Source organism: Lithobates pipiens, unplaced genomic scaffold (assembly GCF_037356315.1).
Source record: "Lithobates pipiens isolate NorthernLeopardFrog02 unplaced genomic scaffold, aLitPip1_a1.2 Scaffold_3, whole genome shotgun sequence".
Lineage (NCBI taxonomy): Eukaryota > Metazoa > Chordata > Amphibia > Anura > Ranidae > Lithobates > Lithobates pipiens.
The window spans coordinates 20,140,050-20,161,681 of NW_027507790.1; the positions used below are offsets into that span (position 1 = coordinate 20,140,050).

A 21,632-nucleotide genomic window follows, 5' to 3' on the forward strand; every position below is an offset into this window, starting at 1 on the left:
TTTTTTTTTGCACTAACAAAAAATTTTTCGGGGTATGTCAAAAGCTTGTCCTGAAAAATTATATGTTAGTGCAAATAAAAAAAGTCACGAACAGTACTCAATCTTCTCTGTCACAATTGCACTAATATGGCTACAATCACATTAAGTATTTAAAAGTACAAAACACTTACAAAAAGAGTGCGGTAAACATCGCTTGTAGTATGGAATGACCTTGGCCGAAGCTGGAAACTGACGCATTTCAGCAAACATGACATCCTCATAGGGCCCTGATATATGTTCATGTACAGTGCCTTGAAAAAGTATTCGTACCCCTTGAAATTTTCCACATTTTGTCATGTGACAACCAAAAACGTAAATGTATTTTATTGGGATTTTATATGATAGACCAACACAAAGTGGCACATAACTGTGAAGTGAGAGGAAAATGATAAATGGTTATCAATTTGTTTTACAAATAAATATGTGAAAAGTGTGGTGTGCATTTGTATTTAGCCCCCCTAATTAAATACTTTGTAGAACCACCTTTTTCTACAATTACAGCTGAAAGTCTTTTTGGCTATGTCTCTACCAGCTTTGCACATCTAGAGAGAGACATTTTTGGCCATTCTGCTTTGCAAAATAGCCCAAGCTCTGTCAGATTTTGTATTATTCTGTACTTTTAAATAAAATTTCCTTTTAATTGTTTCCATTTTCAGATGATGGATTGAACAGTGCTCCGTGAGATGTTCAAAGCTTGGTATATTTTTTTTATAACCTAACCCTGATTTAAACTTCTCCACAATTTAATCATCGACCTGTCTGGTGTGTTCCTTGGCCTTCATGATGCTGTTTGTTCACTAAGGTTCTCTAACAAACCTCTGAGAGCTTCACAGAACAGCTGTCCTTATACAGAGCTTCAATTACAGACAGACTCACGTTTTTGGTTGTAACATGACAAAATGTGGATAATTTCAAGGGGTATGAATACTTTTTTAAGTCACTGTATATGATCACTTTATGTATTATTTAGTGCTGCATTGTATGGTTTCCTAGATTATGCAAGTTATGTCAATTATTGTGCTAGCAGCTTCCTTTCTCTCTTTTTTCCAGTAGCACTGTCATTTATCTCCTTTTTAAAAGTTATAAGGTGACAATGCTCTTTCACTGCCTGCCAGTTGTTTTCCTGCTTTGTCACCATGTCACATGCTTTCCTAATGGAAATTACACTTATCCATTTCAATGCACACTGATGTTGCAAAGGCATTTTCCCCTGTTGGTACCATCATGTAACCTGGTGTCAGAAATGATGTGCAGCAGCTGCTGGAATTCATGCCTGTATATAGGCAGGCGCATTCTGTGCTCCCCACTGTAGGTGGTGCTGAACCAAAGTGTTAATACAAAAGGGGAAGGAAGTTGTGAGGAACTTATTTGCTCTATTACTTCCTGCAGTCACCAGGGAAAAAGCTGTCTGATTGGATGCTGGGGCTCCTTGTGACCTCTGTGGCCATCTTGGGTGAAGGCAGAGCCTATTTAAGCATCTAGCCCCTTGTCTTGGCTCACATTATGTGAGTGGTTAGTGTGGGGACAGGTTCCCCATCTGTCAGGGACAGTGTTTAGCGATAGGTAGAGGTTTCAGAGGAGTACGGAAAGTGCAGGGACTCTGCTATCGCCATTATGAAAGGCTCCCAGTTTGGCTGGACCGGCCAGACCGCATTCCCGCTCTTCCTGGCAGAAGCTGTTGGGATCTCTTCAAGTGTACTACCGCTGTAACTAACCCAATAAGGGAGCACTCCTACTGGGCCTGATTATACCTGGTTGTAAAGTTCTGCAATATGTAGTTTATATTACTCGACCTCGGGGTGTTCTCTCCCACTGGTGAAATAATAAAAAAGGTGCAGCGCTTAGATTATGACAATATCTATATAATCTTTTACCAGTGTAAATAATATAATCAACTTTAATAGTGAAAAAAAACTCTGCATAAATGAACACTATTAATGATTCTATGTTTTAGACAACACTATATCCAAAAACAAAAAAATAATAAAAATCAAATAAAAAATTGATATACGTATATCCACCAAGGTGAACGTGTTAAAAGTCCATAAGTGAAACAATATGGTGACAAAGTGCAGTATCTTGAGAAGTTATAGTGACTTCAGTGAATACTTTGCAGAAATCCACCACCACTTGACAGGAGGCTTACCAGATGTAATGGACCCAGTTAGGTATATACCTAGTGAGTCACACGAGTTTATTGATGTCACTCGTGTGACTCACTAGGTATATACCTAACTGGGTCCATTACATCAGCTACAGCTGCAGGCATCACCCCGGTACAGTTCTTTTTTAAACGGGCGGTTGGCTCTTTATTGATAACTCGGCTCAGCTGTTAAGGAGCGAGAGGGGACACCTCCCCCCTCGCCATCTTCTGTCGCTGAGACTGGAAAAAAATGGACTTGCCATTGATTGGGTCTCCGATGTAAAATCCCAAAAGTGACGTCACAATGTCACTTACGGTTTACTCGGCTGTCAATGGCGCCTATTTAAAAAAAAATTACAGTATTCAGAATTGCCAATTTTGGCGCTCTGAATATTTCTAAGTGCAAAGAAGGGATTTGGGGTAGTTTAGACCCCCGACCCCTCCGTAAAGAGTACCTGTCACCACCTATTACAGTAACAAGGGATGTTTACATTCCTTGTGACAGCAATAAAAATGATCAGATTTTTTTTTTTTAAAAGGGAAAATGTAAAATAAATAAAACGCATACGTAAATTGCGCCCGCAAATGTAAACAGTGTTCAAATCACACATGTGAGGTATCACCGCGATCGTCAGAGTAAGACCCCTTTCACACCACACCGCCCTTTGCGTTGGCGGTAAAACGCCGCTATTTTAGCGTTTTAGCGCCGCTATTTTAGCGTTTTAGCGCCGGATTTGCGGCGCATTTCGGCCGCTAGCGGGGCGCTTTTACCCCCGCTAGCGGCCGTGAAAGGGTTAAAACCGCCGGCAATATGCCGCAACAGCGGCGTTTTGCCGGCGGCATTACAGAGCTGCCCCATTGATTTCAATGGGGAGCAGCGGTGGAGGAGCAGTAAACGCACCGCTCCTTCACCACTCCAAAGAAGCTGCTGGCAGGACTTTTTTCTGACGTCCTGCCAGCGCACTGCTGTAGTGTGAAAGCCCTCGGGGCTTTCACACTACACACAATGGTGCAGCTTCTTTAGGGCGGATTGCAGGCGCTATTTCTAACGCTATAGCGCCTGCAAAACGCCCTGGTGTGAAAGGGGTGTAAGAGCAATAATTTTTCGCCTGACCTGGTAACCGTTAAATTTTTTGAAAGCATCGCCTTTGGAGATTTTTAGGTACCGTAGTTTGGCGCCATTCCACGAGTGTGCGCAATTTCAAAGCATAACTTGAGCATGAAAGCGTATTTTTTTCCCCAAAAAAGACCGCTGCGCAAATAATGTGTGACATAAAATATTACAACAACCACCATTTTATTCTCCTGGGTCTCTGCCAAATCATATATGTATATATATATATATATATATATATATATATATATATATATATATATAATGTTTGGTGGTGCTAAGTAATTTTCTAGCAAGAAAATACTAATTTTAACCTGTAAACAACAAATGTCAGAAATAGGCTTAGGCATGAAAGGGTCAAAGGAAGAATAAAGAAATAGACTGTGACAATACAAACTTGGTAGTACTTCAGTACAAGTGCAATCTCTGTAGATAGCCAAACTTAATTACAAATGAAAGAATCTGAAAAAGTGCTGGCAAAACAAATTACCTGAGCATCCCCAATAGGTTAAAATGCATTATAATAACTAGGTACTACATAGGGGAAAAAATACCTCAACAATTACACAACCTCATAACAACAGTTAAGCCTTTATGTGTTACATTCCACAAACACAGCCTTTTCTGCTGTGCTGTGCACAAAAAAACAAGCTAGTTTATTAGGGTAATCCTTAGAGACCTATAGCAGGAATTGTTCAGTAGAAGGAACGCTGAATTTGATAAAGTTGCTTAACCATCTGGATCATATTAATAGGTATATCTACCTAGGAAACAATTTGTCATATTTGAACAATGACATTGCTAATGCAATAATTTGTTTATGTAAAGGCACAAAACAATTAATTTGGCTTGAAAAGTGTTACGATAATTCCTACATAGAATAAAGTGAGCTAAGAAGAACCGCCCAAACTCCATTTTTGACAGTTTATTTCAAACAATTTGTCCATCTGATATGCATATTGCATTAGAAAAAAGATTGTTCTCTGGACAATGTGAATTGAAAGATCAGAAGTCTTGGAGTTAAGGCTTCTGTTGCCAAAGTTAAGCATGAAGCTGTTGAAACAAGTAAGTACAAGAATGATGTAGGTGCTACCTAGAAGACAGTGGGTAAAAACTATTTTATTGTGGTCTTTGTTATGTGTTTATTTCTTGCTGAGTGATGATGAAACCCAATTCTTTTAAAAGCATTAACATAAAGGAGGTAGTGGAGGTAAGGTGAAGAGCTTTGCCAAAAAAAGAGATAGCCTCCTGGTTCCATATTCATGTGTTTAAAAAGGGACTGCATAGCTTTCTTCTATAAAGTGGTCCTCTCTGGCCCGTGACCAAAACTGGCCCAAAGCAACAAATCACGCGCCAGCTTTCATTTTTTAACTGGGTGTGGAAAATAGCGAGAGGTGAATCCTGACTCCGGGTTTTTTTATAAATCTACCACTGCAGGCATAGAAAAGATGAAGCAACTCAAAAAGCAAATATTTTATTGGTCTGACATCAATACCTGAAATCCATTTGTTTGCAGGTTACTGCAAGTTATTGTTCTACGGTATTCACTCAGATTCACTACCATTTTTCACATTTTACATCTAATACAATGGTTTTTTTAATATAGCATTGCTTTTATTAGGATCAGTGTCACATACACTGAGGGGGCTATTTACGAAAGGCAAATCCACTTCGCACTACAAATGCACTTGGAAGTGCAGTCCCTGTAAATCTAAGGGGTAGATCTGCAATGAGGGGAAGCTCTGCTGATTTTATCATCCAATCATGTGCAAGCTAAAATGCTGTTTTTTTACTTTCCTTGCATAACCCCCTCGGATCTACAGTGACTGCACTTCCAAGTGCACTTGTACTGCAAAGTGGATTTGCCTTTCTTAAATAACCCCCTATATTAGAAAACAAATTGGTTAGTAAATAAATCATCTAATGCAAAGGAAGAAACCATGCATTTACTTTGTAGCGGAAACCATTTTATTTTTTAATCAGTCTTTTTTTCCAAAATCCAGCTGCTTTTAATAGCTGCTTTATTTCTTTATTAAATGTACATAAACTGCAGACATTTGATTTCAAAACTGTATTTTTCAAATAGAACACTTGGTGGCGCCATATATCTATTAAATTCTTTTTACACTCATTCTCCCACCATGTATATGGAAATCTTTGAACGAATAGGGTACACTCAAATAGTTAGATGTTAATGCTTTTAAAAGAATTGGATTTCATCATCATGAAGCAAGAAATAAACACACAACAAAGACCACAATAGAAATTATTTATTTATTCAGTGATACCTCAAATAAACATAATAGACTAAGAAATTCTTATTTTATCTGTAATGACCTAGACCTAGCAATGTGCAGCCAGAAAGATACCCAGGTTCCTGGTACTTCCAATCACATAGCTTCATTTGTCATTGTCCTGGCTCACTAAAGTATTAGGCCATGTAATTAAAATTAAGGGCACCCGTATTCACTTCAAATATCCAATCATGTTCAGGATAATTTAGAAAGAAAAAGCTTCCTCTGTCCTGGAATGGACATTTAAATGAATGTGGATGCATTATACTTCATTACACTGCAGTTCACCTTGATTTGCAGTTTAATAAATCAGGCTCATACTGTTTATGTTGCTTAACACAGACAATAAAGTGTTTCTTTTTTATTTTCAACCCTAAAATGCAAGAATAAAACATTGTGATTGGTTTCTGTGGGGCACCCCTACTTTAAAAAATGAAATACGTTCTGCAGCATACATATGCAAATCCAGGTGAGCAAGTGAACAGCAAGAATGAAAATGTTCAGGTGAACAGTAATAATAGCAGTCTTCAGGTGAACATTTAGCTATAGCAGCTGCTAGAGATAATTGCTAGTGAATCCAGCAGGCTGGTTGTACCCAATTTGGTACATTCAGCCTGCTCACACATGGTCGGAATCTTGGCCGGTTCAGCAGGATTCGAATCATCTATGAGTGGCTTAATGCCCCATACAGACGGTCGGACATTCCGACAACAAAATCCGCCTAATTTTTTCCACCGGATGTTGGCCCAACTTGTCTTGCATACACACGGTCGCACAAAGTTGATCCGATCGCACATTTTTCATCGGAAAATCTGACCGCGTGTATGGGGCATAAGAGTTACAGAGCAGTCAAGCCATTAGCTTTTGCTACTAGGATTCCTCAAGCAATTCTACACATTAGAATCCTTGTGTTAATCACTTTTCCCACTGTCCCCCAACACCAGACACATGACTTATAGTAAAAAAAACTACAAAGATCCTGCATTTATGCTACTACTGTGGTATCCCTACTTCTTGGAGGCTGCTAGCACTGTAAACCATATACACGCACAATCTAAGTGAATAACAGTTATTTCGTGATAAATACAATAAAATACTGTGCTCCCCTTATATACATAAATACTGCTCTTGTGATCAAAGTAAAATATATAAAAAAACATGTGATAAATATTCAACTCAAGTAACATGGTAAGTATCCAGTGAAAAAAAGTCCATCTTGTCTAAAGTCCATCATAATAACTGAATAATCGCTAAAACCAGGAACAATGCAAATGTATGGAACCCATGAATTCCAGCTTAACTGGATTCAAGTAAAATTGTCATGGGAGATATACAAGGACTGTTATCGGTGACTCCTTTTTGCAAATGCTAGTTGCCTAATGCCGCGTACACACGACCGGACTTTCCGGCAGAAAAGGTCAGACGGAATCATAGATATTCCGATCGTGTGTGGGCTTTGTCTGCCTTTTTTTTTTCAAAAATTCTGACGGACCTAGAAATAGAACATGTTTTAAATCTTTCAGACGGAATCAATTCCTATTGGGAAAACCATTGGTCTTTATGCTAGTCCGATGGACCAAATACAACGCAAGGGCAGCTATTGGCTACTGGCTATTGAACTTCCTTTTCTAGTTGCGCTGTACGTCATCGCGTTCTAAACGGACAAACTTTGGTGTGATCGTGTGTGGGAAAATCTGTTTCAGCGGAACTCCGTCGGAACTCCGTCAGAAAGACCGTTAGAGTTGTGTGTACGCAGCATTACTGTCTTGTTTACTCTTTAGCTTTAATACATGCTAATACACTGACTTGAAATAAGTTTACAAATTGTACAAATCAGAGCACAGTCCTTATATGCATACGTGTACTAGGTTCTTCACTCTATACTGAAGCAAGAGGGTTGATCTGAAAAGAAAGAGAGCAGTCTGCAGAGTTTTTTTATTGGCTATTTTTTGCAGTTTTAGATACAATGTGGAAAGATTAGAGCCAATGTTAAAGTGGTAATAAAACTTTGTTTTAAAAAAAAAAAAAAAAAACTGTTATACTTACAAGCTCTGTGCAGTGGTTTTGCACAGTGCAGCTCCAATCTTCTTCTTTTTTGGGTCCCCTGGCTCCTCCCCCTCGAGCAGAGCCTCCAGAGAAAGCCACTTGCCCTGGGGGCACTGCTGCATGCTCCCTCCCGAGCCGCTGCTCTATGCATCCATAAGACAGAAAGATCCGCAACCCATCCACGACCCCTGACCTCTCTTCATTGACTCACTGGCTGTGATTGAGTGGGACTCCTGCTGCTGTCTCAGCCAATGAGGAGGGAGAGTTCCAGGACAGCCAAAGCTATTGTGGACATTGCTGGATAGGAGGGAGCTCAGGTAAGGATTGGAGGGGGGGGGGGGGGGGGGCGCTGCACACAAAAGGTTTAACCTTGATGCATAGAATGCATGATGGTAAAAAAAAACTTCAGCCTTTAGAACCACTTTAGGTTTTTATTGCTGTCTGTGTACCTGCTACGGAGATTCACCCTCTTTGTTTTTCTTGGTGACCAATGTCACCTGATGGAAAAATGTGACTTGCCACCAGCACAGGATTTGAAGGGAAATCTTCCAAAACAAGCATCTGTTTTGGTGACAATTGAAGAAGATTCTCCTCACTTTGGTTTTTCTATTGGTTCTACAATACAGGAATTGAAGGGAAATCAGGAGTTTTAACCATTCTCTACTCTACAGCCAAAATCTTTTTTTTTTCATTTTGGATAGATATACTTTAAAGCCTAACTCCATCTTCTGTGCTCATCTTCCCCCAGTTGACTCCCCATTGCATGTATTTTTTTGCTACATGTACAGTACTTTTATGCGTACCTATTTTCAGATGGCTTCATGTGGGTAAATGGTGTCATAGGGCCCTCTTCCTCTTTGTCTTTTTTCCGGGCTGGGTGGTTCACACTGATGCAGTATACAGAGCGGACATTATGACATCAGTGCCACTTACTGCACCAGTACACTGTAAATGAAAGCTGCTGTGATGACACCACCCTCAGGTGGCCCCCTTTGACACCCTGCACTCACAATATGTCCACCATATCATTGGTTTAATGTCATTGAGTGCCATTCAACTCAAAGGACTGAGATCATCCTGTGGCAGAGGTAATATATTGGATTGCAGATGAGTATTGCAGCCTGAGACACTTTTTTTTTAACATTGAATGGGTGATCATATAAAAAAAAAACTGTGAGTTCTGGAGTTGGGCTTTTGCATACATATCTGCACTTGTTTAAAATGGGGTGCATGCAACCGCCCTGGTCTTGTATGCAAAATGCATTATTGCATTCACTGCCATGGTTCCATATGGTTTGGGCAAGTGGAGCAGCTTCTAGTGTAAAGAGATGAAATGCTATCAAATTATTCTGTTCATACAGCTGGTAAGTGAGAATAAATGAATAGAGAATGCATATTATCTTTTATTTGAAGAAGTCCAGAAGCATTTAAATGTTAGAAAAACTTCTGTTGTGTTATCAGCAGTTCTGTCATGCCTTTTTAACTTTTACTGCTGCAACAACATAAAGCTCAGAATATCCTTAACAGCAAATAATCACAATGCATTATTCAAGGTAGGAGTTGTGGCATCTGAATGTCAGCTTGCTGCAGAGGTTATCACACACTAACTAACTCCCATGGCTCCTTCTCCTAGGTGTTCAAAGGGAAGAAGGACAGCATGCCACCTCACATCTGCTCAGTGGCACAGAAAGCCTATTGGAATATGCTAACACAACGCCAGGATCAGACTATTGTGCCCCTTGGCAGAAGTAATGCAGGCAAATCAACATGCTGTCAGACAGCTTTGGAATACCTGGTAGATGCTGCTGGAAGCGTGGACAACAGAATAACAGGTACTACCACTTTTAGTACTAGAGTATTACACTTTTATATATTTTAGATTTCCACTTTACATAAATAAAGTTAAGGCATATGCATGCTTTCAGAACATTACTTGTCATTGTAGAGGTTACTATTAAAAGAGTCATGGATTAGTAGACAAGCCTTGGATTAGGGCAGCAAGCATACAGTACTTATGGTGACAGGCTTTGCCCCTGATGACTAGATGATGAATAAATTGGTGAACTAACATCCTACACCCTCTCCACCTCCTTGGTCCCTGCTGTACTTACTTCCCTTGGGTTATTCGCTGTCAGTGCCCACACAGCCAGTATAGTGGTCTGGGGATTCAAAATCCCAGCTCACTCTCCCTCTTCATTTTTTTAGGGCTTCTGGATCAGAATGCTTCTAATTGGGCAACACCAGCATGTGCCAGCACTGAGGGAGGGAGAAGAGCAGGGATTTTATATCCCTTGACCACTACATCGGCTGCATGGGCTCTAATAGGGCACCACATATGGACGTAAATACAGAAGAGACCGGGGGGTAGGAATAGAGTGTTAGTTCACCTATTTTTTTTTTTTTTTTTAATTTGAACATTATAAGAAGCAATTTGGGAGGTTTAGAAAGCACAGATCTATCGAAGAAATTAACCAGAAGCATGGATATTGTTGTTTTGTAGGCCTTTAGGAATAGCTTTCTTTTCAGCAAGGAAATTCTAAGCAGCACAGTCATGATATCACTGATTCTCCCTTCAAATCTCCTGAGGTTAGCATTCAATAGGACAGTAGATGATTTCACATTTCAGACACACAACTATGAGACTTTAGGCACAGGACTAAGTGGCCATTGTTACATTGCTATTTTTCATGAATAATTTAAGACAAAAGTTAAATCTTTCAGGGTAAAGTCAGAATAATATGTGTAGATTTTACCTACAGGAGAGCAAATATTCACCATTTTAGTTCTGGTTCACTTTAAATCATTATTTGTAAAATACAGATTTCAAATACAGTATCTCACAAAAGTGAGTACACCCCTCACATTTTTGTAAATATTTTATTCTATCTTTTCATGTGACAACACTGAAGTCAGGGCCGGGACAAGAGGTGGGCAGGAGGGACGGCTGCTCCTGGCGGAATGGTTTATTGCAGGGGTAGGGGGCACCCTGACCCTAACCCTAAGGGAAAGGGAGCGCAGTTTGGCATCTTTGCCCTGGGTACTGGATGACCTTGTCCCGGCACTGACTGAAGTAATGACACTTTGCTACAATGTAAAGTAGTGAGTGTACAGCTTGTATAACAGTGTAAATTCGCTGTTCCCTCAAAATAACTCAACACACAGCCATTAATGTCTAAACTGCTGGCAACAAAAGTGAGTACACTCCTAAGTGAAAATATCCAATTAGCCATTTTCCCTCCCTGGTGTCAAGTGACTCGTTAGTGTTACAGGGCCTCAAGTGTGAATGGGTAGCAGGTGTGTTAAATTTAGTGTTATCGCACTCACTCTCTCATAGTGGTCACTGGAAGTTCAACATAACACCTGACCTCATGGCAAAAAACTCTCCAAGGATCTGAAAAAAACAATTGTTGCTCTACATACAGACGGCCTAGGCTATAAGAAGATTGCCAAGACCATACAGCGGTTTAACAGGACAGGTTCCACTCAGAATAGGCCTTGCCATGGTCGACCAAAGAAGTTGAGTTAACATGCTCAGCGTCATATCCAGAGGTTGTCTTTGAGAAATAGACGTATGAGTGCTGCCAGCATTGCTGCAGAGATTAAAGGGGTGGGGGGGTCAGCCTGTCAGGGCTCAGACCATACACCGCACGCTGCATCAAATTGGTCTGCATGGCTGTCTTCCAGGAAGGAAGCCTCTTCTGAAGATGAAGTGAAAGAAAAAAGTGCTGTGCTAACTTCTAGTAATAAATAATTGCCTGTGTGTTTCTACACATATATACACACTCTAGACTATATCTTTAGCAAACCACATACATAAAATACTTTAGTGACACCACTAATTAAAAAAATATACAGTATCTAACAAAGTGAGTACACCCCTCACATTTTTGTAAATATTTTATTATATCTTTTCATGTGACAACACTGAAGAAATGACTGGGCCACAGGGCAGTATTGCAACATGATAACGACTCCAAACACACCTCCAAGATGATCACTACTTTGCAAGGGAAGCTGAGGGTAAAGGTGATGGACTGGCCAAGCATGTCTCCAGACCTAAACCCTATTGAGTATCTGTGGGGCATCCTCAAATAGAAAGTGGAGGAAGCAAGGTCTCTAACATCCACCAGCTCCGTGATGTTATCATGGAGGAGTGGAAGAGGACTCCAGTGGCAACCTGTGAAGCTCTCATGAACTTCATGCCCAAGAGGGTTAAGGCAGTGCTGTAAAATAATGGTGGCCACACAAAATATTGAAACTCACTTTTGTGAGATACTGTATTTCAATATGAAATCATAGACTATCAGCCTAAAATGGGTAACTTTTTAAAGCTATATAGATGAAACTTAGAAAAAAAGCAGGATATTATCTTTTTAACCTTAAATGAGTGCCATTTAGCAGCTAATCAGGAAACATATAAAGTGAAGGTAGTGCTGCGCTATGAATCTAAATACTGTGCGTAATAAAGTGCAAAGGTGCTCAATGAAAGATATGGTCGAAAGAGGCAATGTTCAAAGGTCAATGTATATATATCCAGTCCTAGGCAGTATAGAAAAGTGGCACATGCCCTGCGATTTATTCGGATAAAACAATAAAAGTGTATCAATAAGACAATTAAAGTTTATCAAACACGCAAAAGATTCTTCGTAGAACAGTGATAGGAAATATATCCATATGGTGTGCACTTGAAGTGAAAAAGCAGTGCTCAAAAAGAAGGTGCACTACTATTCCAATAAATCCTAAAGGAGTAGGTAAAATCCTAAAAGGCATATAAAAGCATACAAAAAAGTTTCTTCCATATAGGTATATGTTGCAAATGTTCTCATAGGTGAAAGCAAAAAAGATAAGTAGTGTCTATATAAGGTGCAAGGTAGATAAGTGGCTGTATATTAGCAGTGTCAGTGTCATAAAATGACAAAGTGCTGGTACTGGTGACAATCCTCTGCAGGGCTGTACTAGGAAAAAAATGTGGCCCTGGACACATGGCACATTGGGGCACATCAGGGCACATAGCACATCAGGGCACATAGCACATAAGGGAAGGGGGCATATCAGGGCATGGGGCACATCAGGGCACATGGCACATCAGGGCACATCAGGACACGGGCACATGGCACATTGGGGCACATCTGGGCACATTATGGGGCACATCAGGGCACATAGCACATAAGGGCACAGGGCACATCAGAGCATGGGGCACATCACGGCACAGGGCACATTGGGGCACATAGCACATCAGGGCACATTATGGCACATTATGGGGCACAACAGGGAACATTATGGGGCACATCAGGGCACATTATGGGGCACATAGCACATCAGGGCACATAGCACATCAGGATATGGGGCACATCAGGGCACAGGGCACATTAGGGCAGAGGGCATGGGGCACATAGCACATCAGGGCACGGGGCACAGGGCATATTAGCAGTGTCAGCATAAAATTACAAAGTGCTGGTACTGGTGACAATCCTCTGCAGGACTGGACTGGGACAAAAATGTGGCCCTGGACTTCATCCAGACCAGCCCAGGGCACAACACATAAGGGTACGGTACATCAGGGCCCAGCACATCAGGGTACAGAGCCCAGCACATCAGGGTACAGAGCCCAGCACATCAGGGTACAACACACCAGGCCACATCAGGGTACAGGGCACAGCACATCAGGATACAGAGCCCAGCACATCAGGATACAGAGCCCAGCACATCAGCATACAGGGCACAACATATCAGGGTACAGGACATCAGGGTACAGGACATCATGGTTCAGAGCCCAGCACATTAGCACATCGTTTGTTATATGCCTGTTTGATACTTCTTATTGTGAGTACCGTATATACTCGAGTATAGGTCGATCCGAATATAAGCCGAGGCCCCTAATTTACCACAAACAAAATGGGAAAACTTATTGACTCGTGTATAAGCCGAGGGTGAGACATGCCTGTCCATCCCTGTGTGTCCATCCATCCCTGTGTGTCCGTCCATCCCTGTGTGTCCGTCCATCCCTGTGTGTCCGTCCATCCCTGTGTGTCCGTCCATCCCTGTGTGTCCATCCTACCTGTGTCCTGTGCCTTTGTCCTTCTGCAGCCTGTGTCGATCTGCATGAAAAAACATGCCAGGATCGCCGCACCTCTTCTTGTCTGTGACAGACGGCGGCCATTCCACTGTTCAAAAGCCGCGCCTCCGTCTGTGATAGGCGGAACACTCAATTTCCCAGCAGTCAGTGTTCCGCCTATCATGGACATCCTCTCATCCTCGTCCGTAGTACGAGGATGAGCGGATGTCCGTGATAGGCGGACCACTGACTGCTGGGAAATTGAGTGTTCCGCCTATCACAGACAGGGAGGCGCGGCTTTTGAATTGTGGAATGGCCGCCGTCTGTCTGCTCGATGCGCTGATCGGGTAGACAGACGGCGGTGACTCGAGTATAAGCCGAGGGGGGCACTTTCAGCCTCAAAAAAGGGGCTGAAAATCTCGGCTTATACTCGAGTATATACGGTACCTTGATTTTACTTTCATTGAGCACCTTTGCACTTTATTACGCACAGTATTTAGGTTCATAGCGCAGCACTACCTTCACTTTATATATTCTCTGGGTTCTGATATTTCCTTCAATGTTGCAGCATATTGTTAAAAAACACACACATTTGGTAGCGCAGGAAAATCATTGTATTATAATCAGGAAACCCTTTGGATAACCATATTTGTTTTTCAATCTAGTGGAAAAGATTCAAGCTGTATTCACCATTCTGAAATCCTTTGGCTGTGTGCAAACAAGTGAATGTAATAACTCTAGTCGCTTCTCCATGGTCATGTCTCTGGACTTCAATTCTGCTGGACGTGTAACTGCTGGACACCTACAGGTAATGATTCAATTCTACATATGATACAGCCTATATGCAAAAGATTGGGCAGAAAAGACAAGTTCAGGCTTTGAAAGGGATAAAATTCAGAAAATCCTTCTGGTAGTAATTGGAGCTTTGTTAGTAATTAAAATACACCCCACGAACTGCAGATGCAAAAGCACCTTATATATGTGGAGTAGTGTTCTCATTCATTCTTGTTTTCGTGTCCTGCCCTGTCATTGGTTTTTGCTGTATGTATGAATTTCACTTTGCATGTGTGTGTTAAGTAAAATTACAAATCTCCTATTAACTTCAAGTCTGCTGCAGATGAATGACAGAATTATTTATTAAAGTGACCCTCTCAGCACAGGGTCACTTTGTTAAAAAAAGCACTGAAACACTGCCTCTTTTCTGTTCATACATTTGGCTGGTTTGATGAGTTAAATGTGTGCTTCCCCTGCTGCCCATAGTGGTTTCTCCCACTGTGAAGCAGATACAGTAGGTGCCGCCGATATTGTGTTTCCAGCGCGATCCCGTCACGCTGATTCTCGGTGACAGGCTTCTCTAACCAGCGCGATCCCGTCGTGCTGGTTCTCGCGCTGGCTGCAATTGGAAAATGTCACGCAGGGCGCCCCCTTCCCCAAAGCACCCACCCCCCCATGTTGAGGGCACGCAGCCTGGTACGGCTCGGGGGGGGTCGCTCGCTCATCCCCACCCCCTTTCCTGACCGGCCAGGCTGCGTGCTCCGATAGGGGTCTGGTATGGATTTTGGGGGGATCCCCATGCTGCTTTCTCTGCGTAGGGGGTTCCTCTTAAAATCCCTACCAGACCAAAGGGCCTGTTATGCCTCTGGAGGGGGAACCCATGCCGGTTTTTTATTTAAAATTTGGCGTGGAGTTCTCTCTTAAGATTCATACCAAATGCAGTGCCTGGTATTGGCGGGAATCCAATTCGGATTCTCGCACCAGTGTGAACCCGGCCTCAATGTCAGCGATGCTTGTCGCTTATTAACAAAGGAAGAGAAACATTTTTCCTTTGCCGATGCGAGCCAGCTTGGCACTGGCTCCCGCGACGGGGCTCGCAGGGTGTCAATCTCGCCGATAAAAGCGGCGAGATTGACACAATATCGCCGGGACCTACTGTATTCAGCACTCACAGAAATGTGCAATACTTGCAGCCATTAGGAAGTACACCCCTCACATTTTTGTAAATATTTTATTGTATCTTTTCATGTGACAACACTGAAAAAATTACACTTTGTTTCAATGTAAAGTAGTGAGTGTACAGCTTGTATAACAGTGTAAATTTGCTGTCCCCTCAAAAAAACTCAACACACAGCCATAAGACCCCTTTCACACTGGAGGTGTTTTTCAGGTGCTACAGCACTAAAAATAGTGCCTGAAAAAAGCCTCAGCTGCAAACCCAGTGTGAAAGTCCGAGTGCTTTAACACTGGTTCGCTGCGCTGGCAGGGCGTCACAAAAAGACCTGCCAGCAGCTTCTTTGCAGTGGTGAATACACCGCTCCTCCACTGCTCCTTCCCACTGAAAACAATGGGGCAGCGCTGCTATACCGCTGGCAAAGCGCCGCTGCAGTTGTGTTTTGCAGGCAGATTTAACCCTTTTTTGGCTACTAGCGGGGGTTAAAACTGCCCTGCTAGCAGCCAAATAGCGGCGCTAAAACAACGGTAAAGCGGCGCTAAAAATAGCGACGCTTTACCACTGATACCCGGGCGCTTTCAGTGTGAAAGCACTCTTAATGACTAAACCGAGGCAACAAATGTGAGTACACCCCTAAATGAAAATGTCCAAATAAGGCCCAAAGTGTCAATATTTTGTGTGGCCACCATTACTTTTCAGCACTGCCTTAACCCTCTTGGACATGGAGTTCACAAGAGCTTCACAGGTTGCCACTGGAGTCCTCTTTCACTCCTCCATGAAGACATCACAGAGCTGGTGGATGTTAGACACCTTGTGCTCCTCCACCTTCCGTTTGAGGATGCCCCACAGATGATCAATAGGGTTTAGGTCTGGAGACATGCTTGGCCAGTCCATCACCTTTACCCTCAACTTCTTTAGCAAGGCAGTGGTTGTCTTGGAGGTGTGTTTGGGGTTATCATGTTGGAATACTGCCCTGCGGCCCAGTCTCTGAGTGCTCTTCTTCAGTATGTCACAGTACATGTTGGCATTCATAGATCTCTCAATGTACTGTAGCTCCTCAGTGCCGGAAGCACTCATGCAGCCCCAGACCAAGACACTTCCACCGCCATGCTTGACTGTAGGCAAGACACACTTGTCTTTGAACTCCTCACCTGGTTGCCCCCACACATCCTTGACATCATCTGAACCAAATAAGTTTATCTTGGACTCAGCAGACCACAGGACATGGTTCCATGTCCTTAGTCTGCTTGTCTTTAGCAAACTGTTTGCAGGCTTTCTTGTGCATCATCTTTAGAAGAGGCTTCCTTCTGGGAAGACAGTCATGCAGTCCTGTATGGTCTGAGCACTGACAGGCTGACCTCTTCAATCCCTGCAGCAATGCTGGCAGCACTCATACGTCTATTTCCCAAAGACAATCTCTGTATATGACGCTGAGCATGTGCACTCAATTTCTTTGGTCGACCATGGCGAAGCCTATTCTGAGTGGAACCTGTCCTGTTAAACCGCTGTATGGTCTTGGCCACCATGCAGCAGCTCAGTTTCAAGGTCTTGGCAATATTATTATAACCTAGGCCATCTTTATGTAGAGCAACAATTATTTTTTTCAGATCCTCAGAGAGTTCTTTGCCATGCTGAACTTCCAGTGACCAGTATGAGAGCGATAACACCAAATTTAACACACCTACTCCCCATTCACACCTGAGAACTTGTAGCACTAACCAGTCACATGACACCAGGTAGTGAAAGTGGCTAATTGGGCCCAATCTGGACATTTTCACTTAGGGGTGTACTCACTTTTGTTGCCAGCGGTTTAGACATTAATGGCTGTGTGTTGAGTTATTTTGAGGGGACAGCAAATTTACACTGTTATAAAAGCTGTATACTCACTACTTTACATTGTAGCAAAGTGTAATTTCTTCAGTGTTTTCACATGAAAAGATATAATAAAATATTTACAAAAATGTGAGGGGGTGTACTCACTTTTGTGGGATACCGTATATATATATATATATATATATATATATATATATTATACAATAGCAAAAAGCAAAAAGAATTGTGAATCCATTGTAATTGCTTATATTATTCTGAATGCTATTGTCATAATCAAAAGCATGACACAACATAACAATGAGGAAAACCTTATTCAACACAAAGACAACATCTTACATTAAGTTTTTGGTCCAGCTTGGACCAATGTAAGTGTGTGCATACCTGTGGGAAGTTCCTGGATGCTGGGAATCACTGTAGTAGGCAAAGCTACTACAGTGATCTCCACTCGTTTCTGGGTCCTCTGCCAAGGGGCTGCCCTGCTACATTGTGGACACAGAAAGTCATTTGCTTGGCACAGGTGCCATTCAGGTAACACTTAGCATTAATTCAATGAATGCAAACCATTCCGATTTGACAAGGTGGAGGGGTGGGTTTGTAATGTCATGATCAGTGGCGGCCGCTTCATACGGGGCACAGGGGCGCCGCCAACCCCCTAATCCATGCGCTCTGCAACTAATCTACATGCAGGGCACCAGAAGCATGGTTGTCAATGTTTTTTTTTTTTAAGCACATGATTAGAGCCTGAGGCTCTAATTGGCTTCAAAAAAGGATGGGCTTGGGGAGTCCATCCAATTGTGTGACAATAGCGAAGTAATATTCGCTATTGTCTTCCTTCCTGATTCCTGATCCTCTCGGCCAATCAGGAAGCGGGTCCTGAGACACGATTGGCCAGGGAGTCTTAGGACTCACTTCCTTTTCGGGTCGGGTCTCAGGACCCACTTACTATTTGGTTGGGAGAAGAAGCAACGTACCGGTGTCACAGCAAGCTGCAGCAGGTGGAGGGGCAGCTTCCAGGAGCCCTACCCCAGATCACCAGCACCACCTCCTAAGGTAAGGACATAGATGGCGTCCAACCTGTCCACACATGGGGGGCAGGGGCTAGTGTGAGTGAGGGGGCCAGGGGCAGCTTCCAGGAGCCCGCACCACCTCCGATTCCCATTCATCTCCTGCAGGGGGGTGGTGGCTGGACATGGATGGCTTCCGACCCATATGGGGGGAGTGGGGTCATGTGCTATTGTGAGGGAGGGGGCCAGGGGCAGCTCCCGGAGCCGACACCACCTCTGATTCCCATCGGTGTCCCGCTGGGGGGGATGGTACGAGTGAGGGGGTCTACTTCAGTGATTTTCAGATTTTAAGGGGTTTCCTATTGGTATGGCACATACAAATTTATGTTATTGCAAGCTGGACCATTGTAACATGTAACTATGTAAAAATTGTCATACCTAGAATTCAGCTTGAAGTGCTTTTATATAATAAAATAGATAATCATGCTGCAATGTTGGCACTGTATATTGTGAAGTTAGGAATTTTCTCATGCAGACAAAAAAAAATACTGGTTGGATGTTTCTAAAGTCCAAGAGTTAAGCATCTGCAGGTTTTGCCTTTCTATAATTCTGCATGGTGACATTAGGAAAATTTGTATTTTTGATTCATTGAAATTACATTTCTCTCCTTGATAAATACAAAAAAAATGAGTTTATAATGTGCTGTCAAGTGAAAAAGGAATAGGATTGAAGCTTGCCAAAATGAACTTTATTAATGTTAAATTGACTATTTTATACACATTGATTCCTTTTGATAAGTCATTCAAAAAGCAGTTTTGATGAAAAAATGTAAAATTTTAGTGTCAGCCTTTGATAGGCATACTGCAAAACTTTTGTGAACTGATATTGTCATTAGGTAATACTAAGTGCTTAGTGAAGTTCTTTTTTAACCTGCGGTCATTAATGAGTAGCATAGTCTAACATCTGCAGCACAAAGGAATTATGTCAAAAATGAAAGCAAAATCATTTTACCCTTATGTAAATCATTACTGTGACCTTGTTATAAATTTGAAGTTCAATTTTGGTCACCAATCAACAAAAGGAATGTCTAGGAAGGGCAACTTAGTTAATGAAGGATAGAGATGACTTTAGTTAAAGTAAATGCTGTAATTAAAAAAAAAAGCTTCCCTCTGCAAGTCAATGGCACAATGTCTAGCTGTGAGCTGTCACTGCTGACAAGGCTTCCATCTTCCCCCAGGTCTTCCTTCCGGGCTTGCAGGCTTTGGCCATTTGAATGGCTGAGTCACAATGACGTCACTCCCGCTCGTGCTCACAGGAATTATGGTCATGGCACAGCACTCTAAATGAACGGTATACTCAGTATGCTGTTCATTCAGAGCACCGTGGGCATATGTCAATGACGTCACCAGGTGCCACAATAGTGAATATCTCATAAACAAGGTACAAGTCACCAAGCGGCGTTTACTACTGCTTTAAAAGGAAAAGCCAACAGAATTTATAACTTTTTAAGCGATAAAGGGTGGATGTGGTCATGTTATAGAAAATATGAATGGACCAGATAGATGCAGTTTTGATATTACAATTATTACATTGGTCCTGCTTGGACCAATGACAGTATGTATGTGTCATATCTGTGGGATCGCCATGGAAACGGAAAATCACTATAGTAGGCACCACTATGACAGTGATTCGGCAATCAAGCTTCTGGGTCCTGTGCTTAGCTGCTGCCTTGTTGCGTAGTGATCACAGGAGGTCACTTGCTTGGCACAAGAGCCATTCAGGGAACACTTTGCATTTTCTCAATGAATGCAAAGTGTTTTATGATTAGACAAAGTGGACACCATGATGCTGCCTCCCCACCTCTCCAATCAGAGAATGCTTTGCATTCATTGAGAAAACACAAAGTGTTCCCTGAATGGTGCCTGTGGTGAGCAAGCAATCTACTGTGTTCACTATGCAACAGAGCTGCCAACTGGCAAGGGACCTAAAAGCTAGTGTGGATCATTGTAGTAGCAGTAAAACTGCTATACATAAACTTCAGCTTAAGAGAACCACAAAGATGCTATTCAATTGGAAGGTAAAAGGTTGAATTTCAGGATGGGATATGCACTAGACTTTAAAAAGATATGGTTTTATTGTTGTTTTTTTCAGTAAAGAGCTGGATTTTTAAATAACAAAATTAAATGGGCTACTTGCATTTTATTAGGGGCATTCCCCAGGATTTACTGGAGTTTCTTCTTTATGTTAAACTGTGTCTTCTTTTCCGCCTATGTAACCATGTAACTTGTGTGTTTGTCTGTTTTAGACTATGCTACTGGAGAGGATCCGTGTAGCTCAACAGCCAGAAGGACAAAGCAACTTCAATGTGTTCTCTCAAATGCTGACTGGAGCAGACTTGGATCTAAAGTATGTTATTGTTATATATGCTCATTGTCCTTTATAAGAGGCTACACTAATCAATCATATGACTTCTGCCAGGTTTTAAGTTATCTGACCATTTTACTACCATTTGCCTTATTTATTAGAGTTTTTAACGTGAAACTTCACTCTCAGTCAGCATTGACTATTTCAAATCCTTTTGCTGCAAGCATTAGTAAATGGATAGGAAAGTATAGTGTATTTACTTGTTTTAAACGTTTCCCTTACACTTCTTCAGTTATTTCCAGGTTTCTGGCTTAGGTAAATTATGTCATACATCCAACGAGTCTTCAGGAGGTGAGGATGGAAGGAGGGGTTTCGGGTAGACATGCCCTCTTGCGCATGACTGAGCTAAGGGCAGATGGATTCCATGACGTAAATGCTACATGAATCATTTGCCCATATTCAAGATAGCCATGGCCAGAAATACTAAGGGGGTGTTTTTCGAAGTGATTTCTTAGAAAAATAAAGCATGGAGACATGGATGGATGGGTGACTTTACTTTAAATATAAAAAATAAATTAAGTAGCACTTTTGAATTGTGGTGCTCAGATGAAATGTAGATTTGCTTCATCTGCTAATTCTTAACTAAATTAACTGATGGTAACCAAAATGAAACCAGTGCAATATGAAAATGGCTTGGCTGCACAAAAGAATTAATGAAGTGTAGTCACTTTTCCCAATCAGGGAAAAGCGACAGGCTCTATTTAAAGCCTATCTCACTTTATACTCACCTTC

The 21,632-nt window shown here is 42.0% G+C and overlaps 1 protein-coding gene across 3 annotated transcripts in view; it reads left to right on the plus strand.

The window, feature by feature from the left end:
- Positions 1-21,632, plus strand: part of MYO18B (myosin XVIIIB) — an 861,659-nt gene that overhangs the window by 105,953 nt on the left and 734,074 nt on the right. For all 3 annotated transcript variants that reach the window (XM_077461361.1, XM_077461362.1, XM_077461363.1), the window contains 3 exons: positions 9,270-9,468; positions 14,357-14,499; positions 20,782-20,882. In XM_077461361.1, coding sequence (XP_077317487.1) covers positions 9,270-9,468; positions 14,357-14,499; positions 20,782-20,882 — 443 coding nt within the window. The remainder of the gene's footprint in view (positions 1-9,269; positions 9,469-14,356; positions 14,500-20,781; positions 20,883-21,632) is intronic.